General features: G+C 31.1%; 2 protein-coding genes across 2 annotated transcripts; one reads left to right on the forward strand and one right to left on the reverse strand.

Annotated features, from left to right (window-relative positions):
- The first annotated feature begins 1,297 nt into the window (after positions 1-1,297).
- LOC146907764 (uncharacterized) lies at positions 1,298-4,383 on the forward strand. Its single transcript, XM_085724511.1, has 3 exons — positions 1,298-1,679; positions 2,222-2,351; positions 3,696-4,383. The coding sequence occupies exons 1-3, from the start codon at positions 1,580-1,582 to the stop codon at positions 4,153-4,155; spliced, it is 690 nt and encodes a 229-aa protein (XP_085580637.1). The 5' UTR covers positions 1,298-1,579; the 3' UTR covers positions 4,156-4,383.
- A 6,364-nt stretch (positions 4,384-10,747) lies between these two features.
- LOC146907765 (copper transporter 2-like) lies at positions 10,748-11,714 on the reverse strand. Its single transcript, XM_085724512.1, has one exon. It carries the CDS (start codon positions 11,599-11,601, stop codon positions 11,182-11,184), a length of 420 nt encoding a protein of 139 aa, XP_085580638.1. The 5' UTR covers positions 11,602-11,714; the 3' UTR covers positions 10,748-11,181.
- Between the last annotated feature and the right edge of the window lie 2,470 nt (positions 11,715-14,184).

Genomic DNA, 14,184 nt, shown 5'->3' on the forward strand with positions numbered 1-14,184 from the left:
CATAAAGGAAATCAATTTGTGAATTTCATTGATAATGATCAAGAATATATATATATATATATATATATATATATATATATATATATATATATATATATATAGTTACAATAGGTAGATTCAAACCTAGGAGAGTAATTACAAAATAATAACCAACATAATTACTAACATAATTACATAAAGTCAAACATTGTATCATGAAACTTCCCATCACACCCCCTCACACTTAGAGCTGAAAATCCGAAGCATGACCAAAGTGATTCAATAGTGGGCGGTCCAACGAATCTTAGAAGGTTTTAATAAAATCTTAGAATTAGGATCGAACCTAATCCAATCTTAGAAAAACGATTTATGAGACGATGACGACCCACCGATTATAGCTAATACTTTTAAATTACTCCCTAAATTTATGATAGAAAGAAGAAAGCTAAAAATATAAATTTTTTTAGCACTACGTAAATGGTTGCTGCGATGCGATGCAGTAGTTACACCTATTATGCCATGGCATTACAAAGCGGTTTTTATTATGATTTACAATCACCCTGCAATTGCAGCCTAATGCGATTGGCACTGTGCCACAATATGCGGTCCCGAATTTGAAACATTGATTGGGGCTGCAATTGCAGTTGTGTAGTGTATTTTAAAATAGGCTTAATAGCAGTTTTAGCCCCCTAACTTTTCCAAAGTTGCGATTTTGGCCCCGTAAGAAAAAAACTACAAAACCGCCCCTTATGTTTTGCACATATGGCAGTTTTGGCCCCCAAGGTCAATTTTGACTCGGTCTACGCTGACATGGCACCCTAAGTGAGGTGAAAATTACAAAACCGCCCCCTATGTTTTGCACATATGGCAGTTTTGGCCCCCAAGGTCAATTTTGACTCGGTTTACGCTGATGTGGCACCCTAAGTGAGGTGCCACGTGTTTTTTTTTTTTGGCCTTGGGGGGCCAAAACTGCTACAGTTGCAAAACTTAGGGGGCGGTTTTGTAGCTTTTTTTCTTAGGGTCCAAAATCGCAACTTCGTGAAAGTTAGGGGGCGAAAACTGCTATTAAACCTTTAAAATATGGTTGATATTTAGTTAAAGGGGAGTAAAAGGTGGAGAGGATCCACGTCCTTGTTCGATAACTAACTTTATGCATTCTGAAAGACTTCACTGTTGGCATTATTGTTATTCTAAGAAAACTCTCCTAATCTAAATGAGATGACAAATGACAGAAACATACAGATGGGATAGGTTTGGCTTTGAATAGGAAATATACAAGCTTCTAATATATGATGAGATCCAATTTCTTTGAGATGATGAGGACCACCATTGGATACTTATGATGTCTATTTAAAAACATAGAGCTTGGTATCAGAGTTTTAGAAAGAGCAATGGACCATTTACTATGAATTTTGAAGCATACGACATTGTATATTACTCTGCCTTGCTGGCTAGTTTGGCACATCTTACTTCAAGAAACATGTGTGTGTGTATGTGTGTATGTATATGTGTATCACCACCACACATATATATAAAAGATGCAGGTGTGGGTCGAATATGAAGGTGAAAAAGTGGTAGTGGTTGAAGAGTTTCATAAGAGATGGGTGGTGTTGCATGGACAGAAGAAGAAGATCACTTGCTTAAGAAATGCATACAACAATATGGTGAAGGAAAGTGGCATAGGGTTCCACTATTGGCTGGTAAAAGTTAATCAATTATTTTTCCTTTTTCTTGATTTTTTCTATTTGTCTTCTCAAAAACGGATATTTAATTACTTCTTTGAACTATGTCATCTGAGGTTCGATCTCTGACAAATATGTATGGAAGAACATTTTTTTTATTGAAAAATCAACTGTCGACCTCTTAAAACGGATCTCATTATTTTGAGAGATTGGTCCATACTCTTGACTAGGAAAACCTTGGGTTCACTATTAAAATGAAATCATCATGAAATGACTGACTCTTGAAGTATGTTATCTGAGGTTCGATCTCTAACAAATATGTATGGAAGAACATTTTTTTTATTGAGAAATCAACCGTCGACCTCTTAAGACGGATCTTCATTATTTTGAGAGATTGGTCCATACTCTTAACTAGGAAAACCTTGGGTTCACTATTAAATTGAAATCATCATGAAATGACTGACTTGTCCAATCTTAGCACTTGGTTCTTACACAATTGAACCAACATACTTACTAAGTTGATTATTTTTCTTTTTCCATCAAACATTGGTTTGTTGAAGGTCTAAACAGATGCAGAAAGAGTTGTAGGCTAAGATGGTTGAACTATCTACGTCCTAACATAAAGAGAGGAAATTTTGCTGAGGAGGAAGTGGAAATGATTGTTAAACTCCACAAATTATTAGGCAACAGGTAAGCTTTGATCTTTTAGACTTTCCTTTGGTATTTTCTAATGTGTTCTAAGTTCTAACAACTAGGCATGGGCTATGATAGCCTTATGCAGTTTTTCAAAGTGTAATTGTTGAAATTTCGTTAAAGCTCATTAGTGAAGAGTGTGCATAGTAAAAAGTTAGTGTTCAAGTATAGTATATGATGTTCTCTCTCAAAAAAAAGTATGTAGTATAGGATGTGTATCATTCATTCAATTTGAACCAATTGATTTGGTATTTTGGTGTGTTGTAGATTTTTAGCAGGTAAGATGTTTGGATTCACTTTTTTTAGCTTATCTATAAATAAAACATTTGTATTCAATGGACTTTCTATAGAACCCCAAAGACCAATCCTTGCGTGAATTGTCAAGGATCCAATAAGTCCTACATTGATTTCTTCTGAGGTGTCAATTGGACAAATGCGTCCATAGTGACTAGAATGGATAACTCGTATCTCAAAACTAGCAGTTCGCCCCGTCAATCCTCCAGGACCTAAATAATTCAATTTTCTCCCATGAACTATTTGGATCAATGGATTGGTTCGATCTAAAACTTGAGATAATGGGTGTAATCCAAAAAAAATTCATAAGTGGAGTTGAAGTCACTAAATTCTGAGGAGTCAGTATCAATTTATATCTAATTGCTCCAAATATAGTTCCTCGAATAATATTTTCTAAACGAACGAGAGCCAATCCAAATTGATCTTGTAATAGATCACTATTAGTGGGAGTTTATATGAAAAAACTTAAGATATGTCCATATGTTGTTTTCTGCTTATTTTCATAAACTATCTATAATAACTTACAAAAACAACTTATAGCTCATATGAAAACATTTTTCATTTTTTTTGCAAATAAAAATAGTTTATACATAAGCATTGATATGATAAGTGATTAGTTAAGTTTCCCTAAAAAAAAGTGCTTAGTTAAGTTGTTTATCCAAATATTACCATAATGGTTTTAGTTATTAACCCCTTTATAGCCCGCTTGTTATAGTTTTATTGTGAAAAAAAATAATTTTTTCTAAACAAAGTTATAACACTTATAAAAGTTTTTCCCATATGTTAAAATTTTCTTTTGAAAAAGAGAATCTGAAAAACATCTAAAAATTGCTTCAAGAAACTGTTGTGAATAATTTCTCCGAAAAATCATTTTTATATGTGGTTTTTTTAAAAAGTAAATTTTATTAGGATGAACGAACTCAAAAAAGCTTCAATTATTTTTTTTTTTTAAAAATTTCTGAAAATTAATCTTTAAAATTTTCTAAGTCACCTTTTTGCAATTAGTAACAAATGGACCCTAAGCTATTTGCTACAATTTTTCTTCAGGTGGTCCCTGATTGCAGGAAGGCTACCAGGAAGGACAGCAAATGATGTGAAAAACTATTGGAACTGTCATCTAAGCAAAAAATTAAATGCTCTAGAAGCTGATCAAGATAGGTCACAATCATCCAAAGATGTTCAAATTATTAGGCCACAGGCAAGAAACATTGGTTCAAGCTCAGTGAAAAAAAGAAGCCAAGTAGAATCACCAACTGACCAAGTTCTAGTTCAACAAGAGAGTGACATAACAACATTTGATGCTGATGGAAAGAATCATATGCTTGAATCACAACAAGACATGATGATGTATTCATGCTTGGACCAACAAGGTATGGTTGGTGAGTTTCCAATGGATTTTCAATTAGAAGGATTTGAAGCTATGGTAAGTGGAGGAGAGAGTAGTAGTAGCCAATGGAATTGGGAGGATTTGCTTTTAGATATGGATCTGTATAATGGTTTTTCTTAGATTATTGTCCCTTCTTGCCAATAGGGAAGGCAATGATAATCTCTAAATCTTGGTTGTGTATCAATATCAAAGTTCAATGTTATCCAAGGAAATGGTAGCTTAATCGATGTATTTGTAAATCGAAGTAGTTGTTGTTTAAATAAACCAATAAAGTCGGTCTTGTGAGACCGACTTAGCCCTAAAACTGGTTAGTAATATGGATATTGTTTTGTAGCTTTTTAAACTCTATCTAAACTTTATATCTAATAGACAATGTAAGATTTGGTTTTTTTTAATAGTACACTAGTTGATAATGAAAAGGAAATAGTATTATTTTTCTTGAATTAGTCAATACAAAAGAGAAATCTAATTTGTGTAGTAAAAATGGTACCTTAATAATATCTTCCTGAGAGTCAAATAAATATTCTTTTACCAATGTCATTAAAGTTTTTAAATATTGGTTGTGATAACGATTGTTTTGCTATCTTTGATATTGTAGAAAATTATAGTTAAATACAATCGTAACTGCAATTGCATTGGAGTCATAATGACAAAACAATCACGATGTCAATGCCTAGATTATAGTCGCAAACCTTTGTTTAAAACCTAAGTCATTATGCTTCCATCTCTTTCATTTCTTGAGAATTTGAGGGAATAAAAATACATAGTTTTTTTAGATAAAAGAATGTTATTAGCTTATTAATGGGAATGAAAATACAATGTTTTTTTTAGATTATTCATAGTATGACATGCTATTAGCTTCTTTCTTCACCTCCCCTCTTCCATCATTCTTCTTACCCTCCACACTTATTGGGGGAAATTCTCATTTGTTGCAATCCTTTATTATAGGTGAATCTTTTGAGTTGTCAATGATTATTTGTACTTTTACGTTTCTATGATATTTGGTGGCTCATATAGAAAAATAGAAATCCCAAACAGTTCTTGATAAGGCATGAACAGTCAAAACCTACCCCTTCACCACAAAAAAAGAAAGTCAAATCCTACCCCACCTGGGAAAAGCCTACGGTGCATGACCTTCATGGGTCTCCTACCGGTGCATGACTTGATATTTTTTTTATTTTATTTTTGTTGCAAAAGAGATGTGATCCATTGGATGTAAGTTGAATATTTTCAATGGCTGAGATTAGTAGCTTAAGTGACCCACTATAATTGTATTCTTTTTAAAATATATATTGATTTAATAAATGTAATTGATTTTGGATTCAATTTTTAAAAAGGGTGTTTTTGTCATTGTTGAAAAATTGAAAAAATTTCCGAGCAACTTAATATGTTCCATGTATTCTCTTTTAATGAAAATCCCACTAACATACACATAGAAGACTAAATATTTTTTTTAAATCGGATTTATGTTTTTTTGCATATTTAAAATCTATCCCTGAATTAAACTAAGAATATTTAAATAATACATGAATTTATGATGTTTGCATTTTATAGGGGCTATTTTAGAAGACTAAAAGTATCCATTTTTTTAAAAAAAAAATTTAAAATAGGGACTATTTTAAGAAACTATAATATTTTGGATGACTAAAATTACTATTAAAATTTTAGAGACTAAACCTAAAAAACTCATGATTTTGTAGGGATTAAAAACATATTTAACCATCTCAAATTAAAATGTCTTATTAAAATATTACATGCGTACTAGAGAAATGATTGAAAATGTTGATTTTAATGGTAAAATGTGTTTCATTTACTTAAATATCCTTATAAATTACTTCCTCCTATCAAAATAAACAATGGGTCAACAAAAGTTAAATTATTTGTCCAAACTATTAAAAAATTATTTATTTTTTTATCAAAATGACCGGATGAAGTATATTTAGTATGGTAGTTAAAGTATTGAAATGCAATAAGATTGAAAGAATATTAAAAGTTCACTTATTATTATAAAAGACACAAAAAATTCGATTCAAAAAACAAAATGGTACCCATCCATTGCATGCGAACATTTGTAAGATTAAGGGTGCTTTTGTTTCAAGTTTACCAAATTTATTCATAGGAATAATATTCTTTGGAATTTAAAGATGGAAATTTTATTCCAAGGTATTTAGGAAAAATATGTTTGGTTAACTTTATAATATTCCTAAGAACCATAAAAATAGGGATTATAATAGGTAACTATTTATGAATTTATTCTCATCTCCATGGGAACTTTATTCCCACCATTTTCCTTGGGAAAAATTTTCTATTCCCATGAACATTTTATACCCAGGAATACAATTTAGTAAACTTGTAACAAACATAGGCATATATATTTCTATCATTTTATTCCAAGGAATCAACAAATATAACTTGAAACAAACACACCCTAGGTTTACATTAGTTTTCGTCAAATTTACAATGCAACTAATTCCCTGCTTCAAATTTAAAATTAAAAAAAATATGTTAGATTTACAGGTGTTTTAACCAAAATATGTTAGATTTCAATCTAATTAATGTTTATATTTAAATGTTTATTTTGTAAAAGTCCAATTTAAATATTATTTATTGTTAGAGGAACAAGATACTAAAGACTGAACATCTCTTCTCACTCTATATATCCACCGGCGTATTTTCTCCGCGTTGCTTAAGTTACATATATAATATTATTAGTTGGGTTCATAAAAAATTCTTCAACATAAGTCGATTCGATAAATTATCCCTTAAGAAACCTAGTCAACACAAAAGGACATTTCTCTGACGACCAAAATGGACCCAATCAAGTAACAATATCAAATATAATCAATCCAACTGTTGAAAATGACCTAATTAGACAAGAAAGAAGTAAGGACTGAAATTTTGACGATCAGAATCTTCGGCATAAGTCAATTCGACAAACTATCCCTTCAGAAACCTAGGTAGCACAGAAGGACATTCCTCTTGCGACCAAAAGAGACCCAACCGTGGAACAACATCAAATATAATCAATCTGACCGTTGAAAATGACCTAATTCGATTAAGAACGAAGTGTGAACTGAAATTTCGACGATCAGAATCTTTGACATAAGTCAATTCGACAGACTATCCATTCAGAAACCTAGTCAGCAGAATCTTTGGTCTTCCTAATACTGACTTTCATTCTTTGAGAATCTTCCTTTAACTAGCTTCCGTTCTGTGAGAATCTTATAAATATTAACTATTGTTTTATGAGAATCTTTCAAAGACCGACTTCCGTTCTATGAAAATCTTTCAGATATTAATTATCATTCTATTTAGAATCTTCCTAAGACTAACTTCCATTCTTTGATAATCTTCCTAAGACTAACTTCCGTTCTACGAGAATCTTCTAAATACTAACTATTGTTTTACGAGAATTTTTTAAATACTGACTTCCGTTTTATGAGAATCATCCAAGGATTAACTTGAGTTCCAAGAGAATCTTCATAATACTATCTTTCGTCCGAAGAGAATCTTCTTAAGACTAGTTAATTGAACACAAGTGAATTGGATTGGAAGCTTATGTCATCTCCAACATAATAGGGTAATTTAATCCTTTATATGTGGTTGATGAATCTTGTAATTTATTTTTACTATAAAATGATTGATATAACAAATGAGTATTATATTGAGATCATACAACTGTCTCAAGCAAAAACCGACTTATCTAGGTAATTTTTTATTTTGTTGAATCAAACGCAAAAAAAACCTTTTAGTCCCAATTCCATCAATTTAATATAATACAATACGTAACCAAAAAAAAATATATTACAAGACAAATTTATTTTTTAGGGAATACAATACAATTTTTTATTAATGTCAAATTAACATCTTTTTTTTTAAAAAAATGTCAAATTAACAACATCATATAACCTAGTATTTCCTTCCTTTAAAAATCCTTAAAAAAAAAAACTAACATTTTGTTATAATTTTTTGGGAAATGTTAACAAATGCCGCCGGGGCACTCTTTAACAACCATTAATAGTAACTTTTTAAAGAAAAGTTGTGTAATCAATGCACTGAAATTTGTAACATATGACTTTTTAAAAGAAAACTCTCTCCGTTTCAAAATACATGTCCAATTTTTGCAATGTGCACTATTCACTTGACTTACTTTGACCATATTTTTTAACTAATGTATAAATACAAATATTAGCATGTAAGATGTTGTTTGATTTGTCTCGACAAATATTTTCAAAATATTAAATTTTTAGAATTTTTTACTTTAGATAATTAAATATATTAACGGTCAAAATTGTGTATTGGCATATGTGAAGTGGTTGACTTGGACATGTATTTTGAAACGGAGGGAATATTTTCTAAATTTGGGATCCTTAAAGAGTGCCCCAGAGGCACTCGTTAACAAGACCCTAATTTTTTTTCCAACAATATAGTAATGTTATTTACAAAGGTTAATGTGAGTTAATATGAGTCAAAGGGGAGTACAAATGAATATAATTAAAAGAAAATTAAATTTTACAGAGGTTTAATGGAATGAATATAATTAAAAGAAAATTAAATTTTACAGATGTTTAATGTTGTAAAATTTATAACCCAAAAATAAATTGCCAATGTCTCTCAAACGTTCTGGGGAACACATCAAAATTTTCAAGGCAATTTCCCAAAACATCCTTTACTCTATTTAATTCCAAGTTCCATTGCATTATTTTAAATTAATATTAAAGTTTATAAAGCAACATTTCAGTAAGTCAAAATACCTTTATATCACAGCCATTCATAACTTTCGATGCACATCCAATGACTCAAATCAATTTTGCAAACAAAAAATAAATAAATAAGGGGTCTCGCACGGTACATGACCCATTGCGGTCTCGTACCGGAGACGTCGCCCAGTTTCTGTGTGTGTATCCCCTGTCTTCATGATATCAATTAGATATTGCTGTTTCTTTATGATAGAATATCGATTTTTTTAGCTTAACCGGTTTGGTTGATCATTTTTTTTTTTAATTTTGGCCTTATGTTTTTTTAATTGTGTGATTTTGACCTCCGTAGTTTCAAACATGCGATTTTTACCTCTTTAGTTAACCCCAATTTTAGTTTCATACGTGCGATTTTTACCCCTCTAGTTAACCTCATTTTTTTTTTTAATATTGAATGTTTGAATCTTTTGGATTTATAATGTTATAAGTTGCCATTTTGAATGTCAAAATAATGTTTCAGATTTATTGCTAAACGATCTAGTTAAAATGTTTAGGAGGAGAGTTCTTTGATTGCTTGACCAATAACTCATCTTGAAAATGCCTTCTACTATTGACCTTTGAACCAATCTAACATCAAAACAAGTACTATCTTCAAAATAAAAATAAAAGCAAGTACTCGCTTCGGATTTTTTAAGAGACAAGTGAGTTAATAAAAGTTGATATATTTACTACATATTATGAATCCAATTCATCAATATATTTGTTGATCCATTTGTCTCTTATAAAATGGACTAGAAAAAGTATTATGCAGAAATTACTTTCACAAATGTGAAAGGATACAAGTTGATTTAATGAATTCCCTCAAAAAAGTTGATTTAATGAAATAAAAAAAGAGAGGGAAGGAAAAAAAAAGATTATTGACAATCTTATTAAATGGTGAAATGTCTTTACAAGATTTTACTATGCATATGAGATGTGGGGGGGGTGGGGGGGGGGGGGGGGGGGGGGGGGTGGGGGGGGGGGTTGGGGTGGGGGGGTGGGGGATTGGTTACTGTGTTTATCCATAGGGAGGAAGAGGATATTTTGGTGTGACTTAGTTTTTTTAATTAAAATATAAATTTGTTAATAAAAAATATATGTGAACACCATTTGGTTAACATTTGTTCAAAATCTGATTAGAGGACTATCAAATTAGAAATAAGGTAAATTAAGCAGGCATAAATCGCACATTTAAAACTAGAAGGGTTAAAATCACACAATTAAAAAACTAGAGGGTCAAAATAACAATTAACCCTTTTAATTATTAGTCACAATACTTGTTAACATGCAACTTTAAAAATATTTTGAATCAGAATTGTTGTGTCATAACAAAGTTGTTACACTAAATAGTACCTACAAATATGTGAATTTGTCTCCAAAACTATTGGCCTTAACTTGGTTAATGCATGGTTAATGCAGTGTATATATAACTACACAAGAAATTCCAATTGATGTTATGGAATAAGAGCTCCAAAGGGAAACTTGGTTATATACACACATAAATGTATAGAGGTAGCATATGAGCAATAAATCTTGACTATATAAATATTAAATCGTTTTGGTTTTAACCTTCTATTCTTAAGAGAAGAGGCTCTGATAATCTGAGTTCGATTGAAAAATAAATAAATTTAAGCTCAATGATCATTCCAACTAGAATTTGAATTCGGATAATTTTTTTTTTGGTTACAATTCGAATAATATTAACTTTAACTAAAACACATTGACCAAAAAAAGAAGTGTATTAAGCGAAAATAATTTATGAAGCATCGACTCAACAATAAAAGTTTAATCTTGCCCCTTCAAAAAATAGGGTTTAAATCTCTTCTCTGACAATACTAATATAGCTTGAATCCCTTTCCTCCTCTCTCATCAAACTTTGTCATTCGAGTGGCAGAGTTTGACGATTTCTCTTGAGGGAACTTTCAATAGCTTAATTGGTGGTGTAGTGGTTGGTTTAGCCACTTTTGTAACCCAAAATTTGGCCACTAGAAATATAATTTATATATGTAGAACAATGTTACAATTTACACACATGCACGCGCACACAATGTTACAATGTCATGGCACCTCCCTAACATAACAAAAATCCGGGTCCGACCATGTTGCATATCTCAATCATTGTATTAATCTAAAATATCGATTTATACCGATCATTAGATTAATCTAATGATTGAAATTCACTCGAAAGACACACATGACAGCATGGAATCCAACTACACACGTATTTAGTTCATTGCACCTCCACTCTCTCAAGTGCTTATTGGTATGTCTTTCCTTTACATAAACCATGGAAATAAGGCTGCAAACCCTAATGAAAAAGGTAGAAAGTTTTGAACACAACATGCTATAAAAGATTAATTAACAAACAAAACCATGCAGCATAAAAATAAAACATGTAGTACAAAATAGTTCAAATTTTAAGTGTAACTGAGGAGGATCGTTGATCTTCGGCATTTGCGACAGCAATAGCACGCGATCTCGCGACAAAGAATCCCAATGAGTGACCAAGAACAGCAGCAATGAAGATTCCAACATTGAAGGACATAACAGCAAGCATAAGCAAGTAAATGAAACCGATACGAAAGAAGTAAACACCAGACTGAATCAATCCTCCCGTGAGAGGATTAGTCCCACGTTTGATCGGTGGTTGGTTCGACAAAACCTCAGCAGCCAAAGCTAGAAAGAACACAAACAAAATAGCTAAGATGTACATTCCAAGGCTGTTATTAGGCCATCCAGAGAAAAGAACTACGGCGTTTTTGCCCCAATAGAAACTCATTTGCATGTTCATTATCATGTTGGTTGTGCCATTGGCCATAGGCATGTCCATAATAACTACAAAGAATGATAGTAATTTCTTGTTGAAAGATTGATTTGAGATTGGAAGGATTTAATTTCTTGTTGGACTAAACTTTTATAATGAAATGAGGAACCAATGTCTAATAATGATAAAAATTAAGAAATGTGTTACGTAAACTTAGCTGTTATTTTTAAGGATGTTGCTGTACTATTTTGTTTTTGCTTGCTGTCGTTTATGGGGCAGTTACGGTCAGTATGTTTTAAAGATTGGAAGATGTTACATAGTTGAATAAAATTTGGAATAAAAATATTCTTAGGTGTAATAATGATTAATTTATCAAATTATTGCTTAGTAAAATCTTGATTATATCGTAAAGGAAACAATATTGAAAGTGAAGTTTCTTTTCAAAAATATTGAAAGTGAAGTTTTCTAGAAGTTTAAGTTAATGAGCTTCTTTGTTTGAAGAGAAATTGAAATTTAATAGTAATTTTTTGTTGATATGTCAAGTGCGGGTAGCACTCTCACATTAAATGAAAAAGTGATATTAAACAACATATAATATAATTGAGACTTATATACATAATGTCTTAAAGTTTTCGGTGAAAATATACCTTAAATTCTCTCATGAACCAACACTTTTTTTATTTCTAAATAAAGATGGGTTGTCTTTGTGCAATGTCGTGTACGAATGGTATCCTAGTTGTTGATTAACAGCTTGAAAATGGTTCTTTGCAATGTCATGTTGGTTCTTTGCAATGTCTTGTGCAATGTCTTATGATCGAGTTGATTGGAGTTTTTTGCAGGCATGCTCCTTAAATTTAGTTTTGATGATAAATGTGTTGAGTAAATGATGCATAATATGTGTCACTACAATGAAATACTCGGTGATATGAACAATGGTGTATTAGGGCCTATTCAACCAGGAAGATGTTTTTGCCTTATTTGTTCATTATTTTTGCAAAATGGCTCTTTGCTCTTATCAACCAGGTAGAAGCTTTTGGAGACATTTAGGATCATACATAAATTTGTTCAAGAGCTCATATTCCGGTTAATTTTCTATTTGCATATGAATGTTTTATTTTTAGGGGCGTTAGGGACCAAAGTGCGCAATTTGCTGAAAATCTTCAAGGTGTATGTGGGAGCTTTTGGTTGGATGGTTAATCTTAACTATTCTGAGGTGTTATTTAGCCACAATGTTCCTCAAGATACTTATGGAAGTTTCTAAGTGTGACACCCTTAAACCCGAAAAAATATTTATATAAAAGAAGTGAAGAATAGTGATTTCTCTTGATGGAAAAAAACCCAGAACAAAATTTCTATTTCACAGTCAAGAATGTCGCAGGTAAAAACACATTTCATACAACAAGCACCAAGAAATTGAAGAAAATAATATACACTCAAATGACCATACAAAAATATTTGCTTAAAACATTTGTCAACTAAAACCTTTGAAGTAAAAGGTAAATTAAGTAATCCCTCCGTCTCACATTAGATTTCTCATTTGAGTTTTATACGGTTATTAAATAAATAATTAATAGTGTTAATTTTAATAGTAAAATATATATAATTTACTAAAACATCATTATTAATTATAGTTGATGAAATGGTTTTATATAATTGAAATACAATAAATAATGATATTTAGTTGAAAAAGATAATAAATGTTATACCAACATAATAAAATAGACAAATAATTTGTGACAAAGAAAATTAAAAAAGATGACACTTAATTTTAGAAATCCTAGCTACAATGTAATAATATCAGAGTTATACCCCACATTAAAGCATAGGTACAAGTCAAACATACTAATGAAAAAATTCAGACACACCAAGACTTTATTTGATAATATAATTGAAATACAATAAATAATGATATTTAGTTGAAAAAGATAATAAATGTTATACCAACGTTATAAAATAGACAAATAATTTGTGACAAAGAAAATTAAAAAAGATGACACTTAATTTTAGAAATCCTAGCTACAATGTAATAATATCAGAGTTATACCCCACATTAAAGCATAGGTACAAGTCAAACATACTAGTGAAAAAATTCAGACACACCAAGACTTTATTTGATAAAAAATAGTGAATATGAAATGAACTTACGGTGATAGCATATAAACTAAATGATTATTTGGGTGGGCTTGGAATCTTAAATGAAGGAGAAATCTTTTTGAGTGGGAGTTAGTAATTTTGGAAGAGTTGATACAGGCTTTAGAGAATATGATCTTTTATGAAGGTGTATATTTTGGATTGGAGCAATGATTCATCTAGTATCTTTTCGGTGAGGTTGGCTTATAAGTTCCTTCATATGAGGCGAGTGAGGTGGATGAGAGGTTAGTTGGAATTGTGCAACTACTCTCAAGGGTTTGGGAGTCTTGATCTCCTCTCAAGGTGAAAGTTTTCTCTTGCAGTTGCTTTAGGATAGGATTTTGACCCATCATTATCTCTTTTCTAGGAGGATTATATTTGACTGTGAGGTTATTTCTTGTGTTTTTTTTGTAATGAGTATGTAGAGTCAACTAATCACCTTTTTGCTAGATGTCATTTTTTAAGTCAGGTTTGGTATTGTGTGCTTATATGGTTGGGGTGGGAGTTTGTTTTACCTTC

Source organism: Medicago sativa, chromosome 7 (genome assembly GCF_051527215.1).
Source record: "Medicago sativa cultivar Bolivia chromosome 7, Bolivia_mono, whole genome shotgun sequence".
NCBI classification, from domain to species: Eukaryota; Viridiplantae; Streptophyta; class Magnoliopsida; order Fabales; family Fabaceae; genus Medicago; species Medicago sativa.